The sequence below is a fragment of the Stegastes partitus genome, unplaced genomic scaffold (genome assembly GCF_000690725.1).
Source record: "Stegastes partitus isolate 25-593 unplaced genomic scaffold, Stegastes_partitus-1.0.2 Scaffold528, whole genome shotgun sequence".
Lineage (NCBI taxonomy): Eukaryota > Metazoa > Chordata > Actinopteri > Pomacentridae > Stegastes > Stegastes partitus.
In genome coordinates, this window is record NW_007578259.1 from 289,503 (window position 1) to 304,386 (window position 14,884).

The 14,884-nt window shown below is 47.2% G+C and overlaps 1 protein-coding gene across 1 annotated transcript in view; it reads left to right on the plus strand.

The window, feature by feature from the left end:
* The window catches only part of srebf1 (sterol regulatory element binding transcription factor 1), an 18,228-nt gene extending 5,248 nt beyond the window's left edge, over positions 1–12,980 (plus strand). Inside the window, exons 3-19 of the mRNA XM_008287928.1 lie at positions 1,360–1,535; positions 1,627–1,764; positions 1,871–2,089; positions 2,222–2,336; positions 2,591–2,748; positions 3,337–3,553; positions 3,723–3,907; positions 4,045–4,306; positions 5,224–5,390; positions 5,668–5,836; positions 5,920–6,028; positions 6,295–6,404; positions 7,261–7,393; positions 7,551–7,716; positions 8,647–8,862; positions 9,975–10,086; positions 10,868–12,980. Coding sequence (XP_008286150.1) covers positions 1,360–1,535; positions 1,627–1,764; positions 1,871–2,089; positions 2,222–2,336; positions 2,591–2,748; positions 3,337–3,553; positions 3,723–3,907; positions 4,045–4,306; positions 5,224–5,390; positions 5,668–5,836; positions 5,920–6,028; positions 6,295–6,404; positions 7,261–7,393; positions 7,551–7,716; positions 8,647–8,862; positions 9,975–10,086; positions 10,868–11,088 — 2,873 coding nt within the window. The 3' untranslated portion in view covers positions 11,089–12,980. The remainder of the gene's footprint in view (positions 1–1,359; positions 1,536–1,626; positions 1,765–1,870; positions 2,090–2,221; positions 2,337–2,590; positions 2,749–3,336; positions 3,554–3,722; positions 3,908–4,044; positions 4,307–5,223; positions 5,391–5,667; positions 5,837–5,919; positions 6,029–6,294; positions 6,405–7,260; positions 7,394–7,550; positions 7,717–8,646; positions 8,863–9,974; positions 10,087–10,867) is intronic.
* The last annotated feature ends 1,904 nt before the right edge of the window (positions 12,981–14,884 follow it).

Below are 14,884 nucleotides of genomic sequence, written 5' to 3' on the forward strand. Positions count from 1 at the left end.
TTTTCTTTTACCTGTCCCCTGACTTATGCTTTTCAATAACCTTTTTACCGAGTTGCCTTGAGGATTCTCTTGCCTGCATGGTGTGGTTATAACCAGGTGTACTGATTCACTGATTACATTCAACATGATCATCATTCGTGTCAAAAAGAACTAAAAGGGGAAAACTTCCCAGAAGAGTGAATACTGTTCATAGACACTGTATGGACGCTTTCTCATAGTTGTCATTTGTTGACACAGTAATATCATGCCCTGCCTCTGGAAACATTCGATGACAACTGGCCGTGTTTTGCAGTGAGAAAGTAGTAAATGCACATTTATTGTTTCTTAGATGCAATAAATCTTTATTGCTTTTTGACAGAACTCCCTGACCCTGGTACAGACAGGTGAATATGATATCCAGCACAGTTGGAGCTGATAAGAAGCACAAGATGACACACTGAATGTTGTTATCACATATTTCTAATGAGATAGCGGTTCACCTGTTTGCCTACAGACCCATAAATATGGTCAGCTGGTGCAAAAGACGTCTAGCCTTTACAGATACAGCAACGCTTTTTTAAAGACGATCATATTGTTTGTCTTGATGGGAATTCAATTTTAGTTAAAGTGCTGGTGCAAATATTGTAAGAATTCTGCCATTTAGTCATGAATTCTTTTGAGAATTGGCCTTCTGTGTTACGTAGCATGCTACTAAAGGGGGCTATATAGCGGCAGTGATAAGAATACTGGAGCTGTTTGACTTTGCTTTATGCTGCTACAGTTTATTGGCGTGTGTGCCGTTGGTTTCTGTGTGGTTTTGAAGTTAGAGCTTCAGTAGATGTTTGTCATATGACTGCTGGGATTCTACGTCCCCCACATGAGTCCTTCCTTGTTTGTTTTGTCTTGATAAGAGAACAGTTAATGTGGTTTACTCTAATAATTAGTTGATGGAGCGCAACTTTGCAATAATTTAATGTTCTTTTGCAGGTTTTTGCTAGAGCCTGGCTGATGCTGGATTTCTGGGGAGTAAAAAAGTTTGATCAGCTGATATGTGAGAGTTGTGTTAGAACTGGGAAATTATGGGATCAGTGTAATTCACAAACTAGTTGGCAGCTTACTGTGGCGGCACAACTTCTGAATTCAGGCTTTTTCGGCATTATGTACTGTTTTAAATAATAAAAAAGCTCATAACAATAAATTAGTGAAAGGCCGACATTGGGCGATGATATCAGCTGACGGTGTATCGATAGAGCTGGAATGCGTGACTATCAGAAAGAGCAAGACATGCAGATATGGGGATGGGCTGCTGCCGTGGGTGTTCTGTACAGTTACACAGGCTTTGTTCAGGCTGAAGACATCGTGTGTTCCCCTCTGTTCCAGCTGGCAGCCCCAGCAGTGTAAGCACACCTGCCCCCAGCCTGTCGTCTTCACCTCCAAGCGTTCAGCCGGTGACCATCCAGACTCAGATCCAGGGGCTGACCACCGCCTCTCCTCTCCTGACCACATCAGGAAGCCCTCCAGCTCAAACCATCGCACCCCACGTACAGCAAGTACCTGTAAGTGTGTCGGCTGTGATCTGAGTGACCCTCGATGGACTCTAGTCCTCTCTCTGTTTATGAATATCTGTCTGGTGTGTGTGTTTCAAAGGTGTTGCTGCAGCCCCAGTTTATCAAGGCTGAGTCTCTGCTGCTGACCACCCTGAAGCATGACCCCTGTATGGTCACCACTGTGGCCTCTCCCACCTCTCTGGCCACCACCACCCCGGTGCAGAGCACCTCGCTGCAGGTAGATGCACCATGCAGGCTCAACTCCATACTGAGCTTTTAAAATGCACTTGGTCGAAGATGACACTTGAGAAATATAACTTACGTCCACCTTAATGACTCTTCAGGCCTTTATGGGCGGGGGCACTATCCTGACTACGGTGCCTGTCATGGTGGATGCTGAAAAGCTGCCTATCAACCGCATCGCCATCAGTGGCAAGCCAGTAGGCCAGCCACACAAGGGGGAGAAGCGCACAGCCCACAACGCCATCGAGAAGCGCTACCGCTCTTCCATCAATGATAAAATCGTGGAGCTGAAGGACCTGGTGGCCGGCACTGAAGCCAAGGTAAGACGGACGCTTTTACTGAAACAACTTTTGTCTTTTTTTCTGTTTATTCACAATACAGGTTTTATATTTGCACTTGAAAATGACCGATGTAATATTTGATTTCAACCCATCTTTTCCCTGTTTGCTTAGCTCAACAAGTCTGCCGTGCTGAGGAAAGCCATCGACTACATCCGCTACCTGCAGCAGTCGAACCAGAAGCTCAAACAGGAGAACATGGCACTTAAAATGGCAGCCCAGAAAAACAGTACGCACTTAAACCCTCCTCTTTTCTTTTCCAAAAGCCTCTTGGCAGTTTATTTCAATTCCTTTAAAGTCATTCATTTGGCCTTCTGTGATGAGGTCTATTGATAGCCACTGCTATCCTGAAATGAAAAAAAGTGGAAATGGCCTTGTGTAGCTTCTGAGTAAGTGGATTGTAAGGTTGAAGCTTTCCTTGCTTTTGTACCGTTGATTGACCCTCTAACTGCTCTCTTTGTCATTCCTTTCCTCTTGCTTCAGAGTCTCTCAAGGACCTGGTTGCCATGGAGGTAGATGGACAGGCTGATGTGAAGAACGAGCTGCCCACCCCTCCAGCCTCTGATGTGGGCTCCCCGACTTCTTTCTCACACTGTGGCAGCGACTCAGAGCCTGACAGTCCAATGGGAGAGGACACCAAGGTATGACGCTCACATTTAAGCTGCTAATCTGCAGCCTAAACGGTGGCATGGTTTCTTAGTTTGTCACTTTAGATGAGGGTCTGGATAGACAGCCAAGGAAATCTGAATACTGCCATTATCTGATGTGCTTAAAGGCTGATTTATACCTCTGCTGTTCAGCCTTGTGGTAGCAGTCCTGCTGCGATTTGCAATCTCTCCAAGTGGAAACACACAGGCGTGTTTTTTCCAATACGTTTCTGGTCGCGTCTGTGTTTGTTGAATTTGAACTCAAAGCAGGCTGAAGAAAAGCTCAGTGAACTGTTTGCAGTATCGACCGATGCATTTGCATGTTGTAATCAAGCAGTTCCAGTAGAACGCTAGTCCATACTTGGTCACCCTGAATTGGCTGAGAAAGTACAATAAACGTGACTCTCGTGACATGTAGGACAGCCTGCATGCTGAGCTGAGCTGTAAATCAGCGACTTATCAGATTGATGATAAAGACAATCACTACACTTGTTGAAAAAGAATAAACTTCTGATTAAGTGAATATTCTTTCTATCCTTTCAAACGCTCATTTATCTTCCTGGACTCTCCTCTGCGTGCCAGCCGAGTGTGGGCATGTTGGACGGATCTGCAGCAGGCGGCAGCGCTGGCGGCATGTTGGACCGTTCTCGTATGGCGTTGTGCGCCTTCACCTTCCTCTTCCTCTCTCTCAACCCTCTGGCTGCTCTGCTCTGCTCGTCGGGTAGCAGCTCAGCTGGAAGCACTGCAGCCATCACCAGCCATCACACGAGCAGGAGCGTCCTGGGTGTGGATATTGCAGGTATGGAGTGGATAAATGCTGGGAGGGGGCATGATCATGATGGTGTCTGACTGCCGACAGGTTATGCAACGCTCTCATTTTATGTAATGTGTTCTATAATATCCTGCTGTCACACAAAATGCAGAGGGTTTGTTTTGCAGTTACGTGATTATATGTGTGTTGTCCGCAGCTGACTCATGGGGCTGGATGGATTGGATGCTTCCCACTATTCTGGTGTGGCTACTGAACGGTATTCTTGTGTCTGGGGTTCTGATCCGGCTGTTGGTATATGGAGAACCTGTAACCAGACCACACTCTGGATCATCTGTTCTGTTCTGGAGGCACCGCAAACAGGCTGACCTGGACCTAGCAAGAGTATGTTTCTGTGCTTAATACAAACAGATGAAACCATGGAAAGGCCCGTGTTCCTGTAGTCTTACTCAGAACTACGTTTGTCTTTGGTGCTGTTCGGACTCACCTTTAGTCTGTTCTTTGTCATCTCCTCTCCTCAGGGAGATTTTGCCCAGGCCAGTCACAACCTGTGGACCTGTCTGAAGGCTCTCGGTCGGCCTTTGCCTACCTCCCAGCTGGACCTGGCCTGTGCTGCCCTCTGGTCTCTGCTGAGGTTCTGCCTCCAGCGCCTGTGGGTGGGCCGCTGGCTGGCTGCCAGGGCCGGAGGGCTGCGATCTGATCGCCCCCTGCAGGAGGACGCCTGCAAAAGCAGTCGTGACGCCGCCCTGGTTTACCACCGCCTGCACCAGCTTCACATGACAGGTTGGTCCTTGGGAAAAATGTTGTTTTGAAGTTAAATTATTGTGTAGACTGCACATGAGAGAGTGGCATACTGAGGTAATCAATCATTAAAGAGCAGCTCCGCTAACACCGTGATGCTCAACCTAAGTCCTGCAGGCCACATCAGGCCTGTTCAGAGCGCCTGCTGGTCTGTCAGTCAGCTCATAATTCACAGTTTAAAAAACAGCTGACTCACACTGTGGGCTTGTTGTTAGTTTGTTTAGTAAATGCTCAATAATGTTGGCTGCTGCTCAGCTAAAGATGAATATGTTCAAAGGTAGATGAGTTATTCGCCTTTTTCACTTTTCTTCATATTACTTGTTTATTTTGAAAAAGTGGCCGATCGAGTTGTGCAGAGAGGACCAGTCGTCTTATCGGGCCTCCGGCCTCCTTTACACCGTGTGTTCACTGTGCTTGACTCAGGGGGGAGGTTTGAATTGGCCCGTCGCTCGTTGTGGTTCTGATGAGTCGTCGTCTCCTTTCTGGCTCCTTTCTCCTGTTTTCGCTGATGGTTTTAGTAAACAGTGACAATAATGTCAGAATGGTCTGTGTGCTGGTGTTTATTTATGTATGTACTAATCTGGCATAAGAATTTGTGACCAGATCCTTTTACAGTTTCTTTTTGTGGTTGTTGCATCACTGTTTTTTGTTGTTAGAAACATTGTCTTGGGGCGCCCGTATAGCTCACCTGGTTGAGCGGGCGACCCATGAACAGGGGCTACAGTCCCCAACGCAGCGGTTGTGAGTTCAAGTCCCGCTCATGACCCTTTGCTGCAGGTCTCTCCCTCACTCTTCTCCCCCCTTTCCTGTCTCTCTACACTGCTCTAAATAAAGGCAAAAGCCCAAAAAAAATATATTAAAAAAAAAAAAGAAACCTTGTCTTGTGTGTGTGCATACAGGTAAGCTGAACGGCAGTCACCTGTCAGCAGTGCACATGGCTTTAAGTGCAGTGAACCTGGCAGAGTGCGCGGGCTCATGTCTGCCTGTAGCCTCTCTGGCTGAGGTCTACGTCTCTGCAGCTCTACGAGTCAAAGCCAGCCTGCCAAGAATTCTGCATTTCTCCTCAGTAAGTCCCTCTGGTTCGCACATGCACAAGCGTCTTGCTCAATCATTTCTATTGTGCAGATTTAAGCAGCGCTGTTGCTGTCAGGATGAAGTACTTGCACACAGTCCTGCTGCCTGTTCAGTGTTCAGGTGGTCTGTGTGTCAACAGTCAGCAGTTTTAGGTTGACATTTGGTTAATTTGCCCTCTGTGGTTAATAAACAAACTGCGATGTTAATGACCTTTTTGACTTGAAGAAAACTGCACTGCAATGAACTGAAACCTGTTTATTTTGGGATAGCGTGTGTTCCTGAGCAGCGCCCGCCAGGCCTGCCTGTCGTCCAGCGGCAGCGTGCCTCCAGCCATGCAGTGGCTCTGTCACCCGCTGGGCCACCGCTTCTTTGTGGACGGGGACTGGGCCATTCGCAGCACCCCTAAAGAAAGCATCTACAGCCAGGCCGGCAACACCGGTCAGTCAACGCAGAACGCCTTCTATAATGCCGGACTGACTTTGCACACTCTGATGTCTGATAGTTTGTTGGTGCTGTTACAGTGGATCCTCTGGCCCAGGTGACTCAGGCGTTTAGGGAACACCTCCTGGAGAAGGCTCTGTACTGTGTGGCCCAGCCTCGTGGAGAGAAGAACCCCAGCCAGGGCGAGGGGTGCGACAACTACACACACGTCTACATCATTCACTAATTGTTCTTGTGTCACTGATATTGCACCCCTTTCGTTTAATTTTCTTTTCTTTGTGGTTCACTTCTTAAGTTTACTAATGTAGAAATGTGACTAGAGGAGCAACCAGAGCATAACCAGTCATACAACTGAACTGAAATGATAAGAAAGCTGCAAACAACGATGACTTTAAAGTCAACAACGTGTGTTGGTGTGACAGCAGAGTAAGCCTTCAGTGTATGTCTGTCCACAGGGAGTACGCCGACGCCCTGGAGTACCTCCAGCTGCTGATCAGTGCCTCAGATGCGGCTGGTGCCACGTCCCAGTCCTTCGCCATCGGCTCCAACATGGCCACCGTGACTGGTAGCTGTCCTCTCTGTTAGCAATCATCTGTTTGTCTGTTTTCTGTATGAAAAAGATGGATCAGACTTTTTGTTTTGAAAGTTATTCAAAACAAACGGCATGATTGATGAGTAATGACGCTGGTTTTCATCCCTGCCCAGAATTATCTTCCTAAACCATGGCAGCCTGAGTGAAACTACCTCTGTTGTTCAGTACATCAACACCGAGGTCTCGGTTTAGGCTTCGTACTTCATTACTGCTTATCTTTTCTGTGAGAATTGCTTCTGTTGTCCTACATTTTTCTTCACACTTACCTTGTTTTGCTAGCAAAATAAGAAGCAGGAAGAAATTGAGAAGCTTGATTTCCCCTCGACGTCTACCCTCCCACCACTTTCCTTTGTCCTCACTGATCACTGATCTGAGCGAAAGGGGCTAGGTGAAAGGGAGGCATCCGCTAGATTGCTTCATCTATCTTCACCACTGTCAAATCGGTGATCACCTTGAGAGGAGGGAGGGAAGAGAGGCTGTGCAGGGATTTTAATCGGAGACTTTTCTTGGCAGAGCCTCAGGTTGCTCACAGTGTCAGAAGTGTGTGTGTGTGTGTGTGTGTGTGTGTGTGTGTTGCCCAATGTTAAATGGAGTAGTTTTCCCTCACGAGGGAGTCGTCAAAATGGCTGCTTTTTCTCAGCTCATGTTGCGACTATGCCGGAGGGGAGAACCAGATTGATTCAGAGGTCAAAATACAGACAGCAGCTGTCTATGTGTGTGCAGTGTCATGCATGCTAAATATGAAAGTGGGCAGTGAGGGATTTGAATATTTGCATATTTGTTAGTCTGGGGGGTGTCTCACCTTTGACTGTTTCTCTCTAAACTCCAGGCTGCGATCCCCACTCCAAGTGGTGGTCCTCGGTGGCCGTGGTGATCATCAACTGGCTCCAAGGAGACGACGCTGCAGCAGAGAGACTGTATCCGACTGTGGAGCACCTGCCTCGCAGTCTGCAGAACGCAGAGTGAGTTAGAAATACGCTCGCCGGAGCTTCGGCGGCCAGGTTAACAGGGTGTTGCGTAACTTTGGTCTGCTAATGCCAAGCTGAGAAGACTCAAACACTCGCACACTTCCACCACTTTAACCTGTGTCCTCTGTCTGTTTCCCCCTCGCTCTGTCAGGAGTCTTCTGCCCAAAGCGTGTCTGAACACATTCAGGGCAGTGCGGGCTCTGCTGTCCAAGCCGGAAAACTGCCAGCTGAGTCTGAGCTACAGTGACAAGGCCAGCGCCCTGCTCCGAGACAGCCTCAACCTAGGACCACACTGCCACAGCTCCAGTTTAGACAAGGTGAGCACACGGAGCGGCACAGGCTCTTGCAGATTTGGGCGCATGAGAGTCAAGCTGATGCTTAATATTCCTGCGAGGGACGTTTTGTAAAGGCGACGGCATCTGCATAAAAATACATAAAAGTGAAATACACATGAATACACACAGTGACAGATGTGATCGTACACACACACACACATACACACACTTGTATATGAAGTTGTAAACACAGGAAATTACCCCCCCAATACACACACACACACACACACACACACACACACACACACACATAGTCACAATCACTATACACACACTGTTTTTCAGAGCCACACACTTTACCAGACAGCGAATCCCCCGCAGCAGCTCCACGCTGTGATACTGCAGTGTCCTACCCTCTGGCATTCAGCAGATGGTGATGCTGGTGGATAGGTAGCTCACAGCGTGTGTGTGTCTACGGCCAGAGCTGCAGTGCATTGTAGTTGCATTGCATGTGTGTCTCAGCGGAGTGCAATGTACCTGCAGTGCAACACAGAGCTGGGCCACTAACAGCAGAACACACACGTGAGGGCCAGAAAATGTCCTTTGACTTTGAGAGTAAACATGTTTTTGCACAACATATCTGTGTACTATCCTGTTCTCCTTCTAATTGTTTTAACAGTTTGTTCATTTTGAGAAAATTAGCACTGCAAAGGAATCAGATTTGGCTGGAAAACAAAGAGGAATGGCATCTGAAAATACCTGTTTATACTCAACGCTTCTCCTTTTTCCAAACCTAAAGCGGCATTTTGTGCATCATTTGCACCTTTTTTCTTCCTTTACACTTACCTTGATTTTAGGGCATACATATTTTAGTTCACAGTGTCTTTTAAATGCTCTACAGTTGTCACATGTCACTATCCCGTCACTGCTCAGTGGACCAGGCTTTGTTTGACCCTGTTTATTTCACCACAGGTCGTCCAGTTGCTGTTGTGTGATCTGCTACTGGTTATGAGGACCAACGTCTGGCGTCTGCAGCAGCAAGGGGCCAGTCCTGCAGGGCCGGGATCGGTGGGTAGCGGCGGTCCTGCAGGAATCCACCAGGCCTCCCCACCAGAGCTGCAGGGCTTTCAGCAGGATCTCAGCTCCCTGCGCAAGCTGGCTCACAGCTTCAGACCTGCGATGCGAAGAGTATGTAAAATGGTGTTGGCGACTGCATTTCGGTGCTTAGTTAAAGCCAGTTCATGGTTTCTGTGTCCACAAGAGTCTGCATGATGTAAATATCATCTGCCATGTCATCCTCTCTGCGGATGTCTGGATGCAACATTTATGACTGTGCAGACTGAGAAAAACAAATGTCGCTCGAGACAAATGCTCGTTGCGATATTCACCGTTATCCACGTTTTCAAAACTGAACATTAAAGGAGTTGATTGAAGTGTCGCTGCCAGACTTTGGAGGTGCTTTGATTTGTTCACGCTTTCCGTCGACGGGGCTCAAACGCAGCGGGAATCTCCAAACTCTCCAGAAATCCTATGTCTGCTCACTGTGCTCAGCACACCTCAGGAATAATCCCATTGACACGGTGCTGCAGCCCAATCTGTAGCCAGCTGCTACATCCTGTAAAAAGCGCAGAGTCACAGCCGGCATTTCAGAAACATCCACAGGAGCCCCGTGTGTTTTTCTGGGTTTGATATGAGGTGCAACGTGACAGTCTGCATCGCACACAGATGCACAGCTAGTGTAGTGTTAATGGAATGAAACCGCATCCACTGTCCGTGTTTGGAGTCCATGTGAGCCGTGAACTGGCCTTAACGTGAAGGAGCTGTTTTGTTTTATTTATAATCACACCCGACCTCATTCATGTCAGTTTAACACACATGTAGATATCCAGAATCCACACTCGTAATAACTCGACCATGAAGGTCAGCCCAGAGCACCGTGTCTCATCAGAATGTTTAAGACGCTCTCACGCCCTCCTGTATAGGATTCCATTTCTATACATAATGGACCACGTTGTGAAAAGCACATCTCACATGGACGTACAAATGCTGCCTGTGCACATATTTGCAGGCGGTTCTCTGTGGAAATTAGCTGGGAGGTGTCGCAACACACATGCACATGCACACACACCCCCCGAGGCAAGTGTTTAGCAGCGCTGTTCACAAGGCTTCAAAGTCTCTCTGAGGTAGAGCTGAACATTATGTGTGAGTCATCATCACTCGCCCTCCTCCCTCCTCCCTCCTCCTCCTCCTCCTCCTCCTCCTCCTCCTCGTCTCATCTCGCTCCTCTCCATCTCTTTCAGTTGTTCCTCCATGAAGCTACAGCCAGGCTAATGGCGGGGGCCAGTCCTACCCGCACACACCAGCTCCTGGACCGCTCGCTGCGGCGCCGAGCGACGCCCGGAGCCAAGACAGGTGTGTGTGGACATACCGCTGCTGGTTTTACATTTCATCTGCTCTGCACAAACAGTCCTGGCTGTGGGCAGCTTTGTTTTAGTCGCTCCTTCTGATGTTTTGAATTCTTATTTGTTTGTGGTGATCTTCCAGATGTAGCATCTGGTCAGGCATCATACAGCTCCACCAAAGTGAAGCAACAAGGGAAATGTTTTATGGATATAGCTTCTACAGGGAGAGGATCTGATGCTGTTTTTTCTCCCCTCAACTTATCTATCTATCTATCTATCTATCTATAATAACCTGAATATCTAAGGACAGTTTTTGAAGAAATTTGAAGACTTTCCAGGGAAATGTTTTCTGATGATGAACAGAGGACATATGTAGAAAGACTCAACAGTAATTGATGGAAAATAATCTTTGCATCCCGATTCTTAAATACTTAAAATGTTCTAGTGTTTGTTTTATTTACTCCGATAAAATAATCATTAAAAAGTTCTATTTTAATGTAATTAACACCAGTAGGATTAAAATAGGAAGCAGGGAAGAGTAAAAAGCATTTAAAGCTGCGGATGCTGTATCTTCCAAGCATTGATTTTTGTTGTTGTTGTTGAAGCAGCTTTTCAGCTAAAAGTTGCAGAGAGCTGAGAGTCACTGGTTGTAATCAGTGTCTCGTCTGTTCTCTGGCTATAAATCGCATCAGTAATTACGCAGCAAGGCGGCACTTCTGATTGACTGTCGCTGGCTGATGACATCATACCTCACCTGTCACCCACGGTAACGATGTGCTGTGTGTTTGCAGAGGAGTGCGAGACGCGGCCCGGCCAGCGGGAGCAGGCGGAGGCCGTGATGCTGGCCTGCCGCTACCTCCCGCCCTCCTTCCTGTCGGCCCCGGGCCAGAGGGTGGGCATGCTGGCCGACGCCGCCCGGACCCTGGAGAAGCTGGGAGACAAGAGGACCCTCCACGACTGCCAGCAAATGATCATCAAACTGGGCAGCGGCACCACCGTCACTAACAGCTAGAGCGACGGGACGGGGGAGGGGCTGAGAGACATGCATGGACGTTGTACATAGAAACACCCGACATACAGAAACACACTTCACAGACACACACAGGCCCATTTTTGCATTCTGGCGTGCAGCTATTGAACAGATTTGTTAAACTGTACAGATTCATATCAAACTGGATTTCCCTCATGACTTGTCCCTCCCAGCACCCCAACCCCGCATCAGAAGGCACTTGCAGAGTTCACGCTCCCGTTGCTACGTAGGAGGCGTTTGGTTTTCTCGTGCCGAGCTGAATCCCCTCCTGGTGAGAATGCGTTGCAGTGCCACAGTTTGACCACACAGAGGCGCTGCGAGGTCCTACGGGTGGACGGCGAAGCACGTGTGTGAGAAGCATGAAGGAGATGTTTGCCCTGTTCACTCAGAGCGGCTCCAACCCAGTTTCTTTTTCAGCACAGGTTCTACAGGCAGGAGAGCTCAGTGGGCTGGAGCCGCTCTGATTGGCTGCAGAGCGAGCCGTCTCTTGGTTCGTGGGAGAAAACCGACCAAACTGGGATTGGTCTGACCGTGGGCTTGTGCAGTGGGAAGCCGCTCCACAGGTTGTTCACTGCTGAAGGTGATTTGAATGGCTGGTGATGATCTGTAGACGGTGACCGACTGGCCGAGCCCTCTGTCTTTCTGCACTAGGCCTGTGAGGCTGATTTCAATGAGATAAGTAATATTATGGCTTTATGAGGTTATTTTCATAGAGGTCGTGTTTTTGTTTTGCTGTGTACATATTTTAAAATGTATTTATAATCTATATGAACTTTGATTAAGCAGTATTTTGCATAAGCAGAGTGATAAATGCTTATTTTCTTCCCTTAATCCTGCTTTATTTGGTAGTTTTAGTCCTGGCCCACATGATCAAGTTACTGTACTGTGCCGCCATCAGACGAATGTCAACGTGGAGGCGGCATCACGATCAACGTGACTCTGGTGTCACGTCGTCTGACTCTGTCGACCTTTTGCACCGTCGCACACAAATGCAGCTGTGATATCAAAAGCAGTTGGCAAATCGACAACTCAACACAAACCTTTGGCACTTCAGACTGAAATTGCGTAAATCATGGAGACGATTTCTAAATATTTGACCATCTTTGTCCAAAGAGGGCCTGTAGTGAATCTTTTTTTTTTTCTTCCTTTGTAGCTCAAAGCATAAAGAGCAATCCTCGCTCTTTGGGTCATTATAGTTTAATTTCCCTAGAGAACCGCCACTTTTTGATTTTCATAGTATTGTAAAAAAAAGTTGGAAAGAAGGAGAACTTGGGTGTGTTTTTGTCTGAGGACCAGAATGTTTTTATAGTGCGTCACTGGTGTGAAGGACTGAGAAACATGGGTTTGACTGCGACACGACCACGTCTGGAGGCATCGTTCCTGTCTTCACCCGGCATCCTTTCATCTCCTCCTCGTTTCATCCTTTTATCATGTAAATATTAAAACATTTTGTAAAGAAGACGGCGGTGTTCACTGCGGTGGTTTTTATTTTTAACGGGGTAATGCGGGCCGATACCAGACGACGATAAGAAACCAGCCGAGTCTCCTTCCACTAACCTCAAAATTATGCAAGTAGGTCATGGGCTTACATGTAAAACGGGCTCCAAACTTCCTGCCAGATGTAAAGCAGATATGGAATTGGAGGGAAATGTTGTCGGTATATCGCAGAACACTGTTTTATCAAACATTTGTGCAAGAAAAGGAAAGAAAAATGCATTTAAACAGTAAATTTGAGACTGTGTGCTCTGAAATGCGCCTGTAATTTAAGATAAAAGTCGGCTTTCTCACGACGGCCACTTCTGATTGGTGCATCCCAGTGTCGACCCCGATCTGCAGAGAGGCACGGGTGTAAAAATAAAACGGTCCAAACTGTGTCAGCGGTGCGTTGGTGTCGGTGCAGGTTGAGTGAAGACAAAAAGAGCAGGCGTTGGTCATAGCAGCATTGAAAGGTGCTGGTATATTTAACATTGGCGTTACAAAAAACATTTCAAACAAAGTGATGCTGTGTCATCAATTCCAAACAAATAGACATGAAAATCAATAGAACGGCATGCTCCCACTTAAGACAAGTGACATTCCCAAAAAAGGTCGTTATTTTTTTTTCATCAATGGATTCTTTTAATAACATTTTATAAGCAATAACATATTCCATTTTATAGAAAATAAACATCTCTAGGAAATACTATACACAATTATATTAGTACATCACATCTTACATTTAAACAGCATCAAATACTTATGTACACCATTAAATAATGAGCTTCATAAAAGAGAGAGTTTGGTGTGGCGTTTTTGCACTTTTTTTATGCTCTAATACTTAAATATGTCTCCTTTTGATATGACCAGTACTTATACTGACGCCCTGCGCGGCGCGTTGTTATATAGCATGGCAGAGTGAACAGAGGCTACATCTTAGATACACAAACGGACAGGTGTGTGTCATGGAGTCACGTCCTCCTGCACGGCCGTGGCGTGTGAAATGGTTAACAGTTAATACTTCTGAGCTGTACACAGACAGGAAGTGAGACGTCTGACTCCCGGCCTGTCGAGTGAAGATGGCGGCGTCTACTGTACATATTGGATGTGCACACAGTTGAACTCCTAAACAGAGTCCATTTTTTTCTTCCTTGTTTTCATATATATATATATGTATATATATATATTTGACTTCTGAATAACACAAAGCCTGACATATACCAAGGGTGACGCAATGATGTCGTTTAGTCATAATGCACATCAAAATACATCTCCGAAGATAAGAGCATTATATTAAAATACTGCGTCCATTTTTTTTCTTCCATGTCAGAATATTTAGAACCTGTAAAGCACATCGTCATCATGTACGGTTTCCTTATTTGTTTTGTCTCTTGTTTTAAACACACACATTGAGATAGTACATCCAGTGGTTGGCTGCTGCTGCTGCTGCTGCTGCTGCTTTTTTTCGACATCTTGAATTGGAGATGCACTTCTTCAAACTCACACAGACACTAATGCACAAACACACTGATGATGTGGTTGTAGAATGACAATTGTATGGTTATCACACACACACACACACACACACACACACACACACTGACAATCACACACAGGCATATGCACTCTTGGCCCACAGTCAAGGCGGCCAGAGGGATGTTCCTGTCCAATCAGTGTCCGCCAGGTGTCTGAATATGATAGCAACCATCCGAAGGCAGAACACACACGCATTCGTCGCTCTGCATTTCAAACAGTCCCCGTGTGCACCGGGTCTCTACAGCGCAGTCTTTCCTCCTGTTAAACAGTGCCGCTGCCTTCCGCCTTGCAGTGAGGGGCTCAGTTCAGAAAACACATTTCGAGGCCGGGTTCAGGGGGCAGCTGTTCTCCGCAGAGCTGTCCTCCAGGGTTCGTATTGCTCCGAGCTCCACCTCAGCGCAGCCTCCCTCGGCCCTGTCAGCCGACATGCCCGTCCGTCATCGGTAATCGCCATGTTTTCAGGTATAGGTGGCTGTTAGGACAGCATTTTGCCTCGCTGGATAGGTGGTGGTGGTGGAGGTGGTACGCAGGAATATCTTACAGGTCCTGCAGAGGAAGGACAGAGACATAAGTATAAGTCACAAACGGAGAGAGGATACAAGGGTTTGAGCTGCGCCAGAGGTTTCTTCTGTCTGTGACCTCTGGCCTGCCACAGAACACTCTGCCTTTCCTTTATTTATGAGGCCGGCTTACTGCAGGTGTGCAGACGGGCTGCTGAGAGCTTCTGAGCAGGTCTGCAGAGAGAAGGCGTAAAAGCAAGCTGACT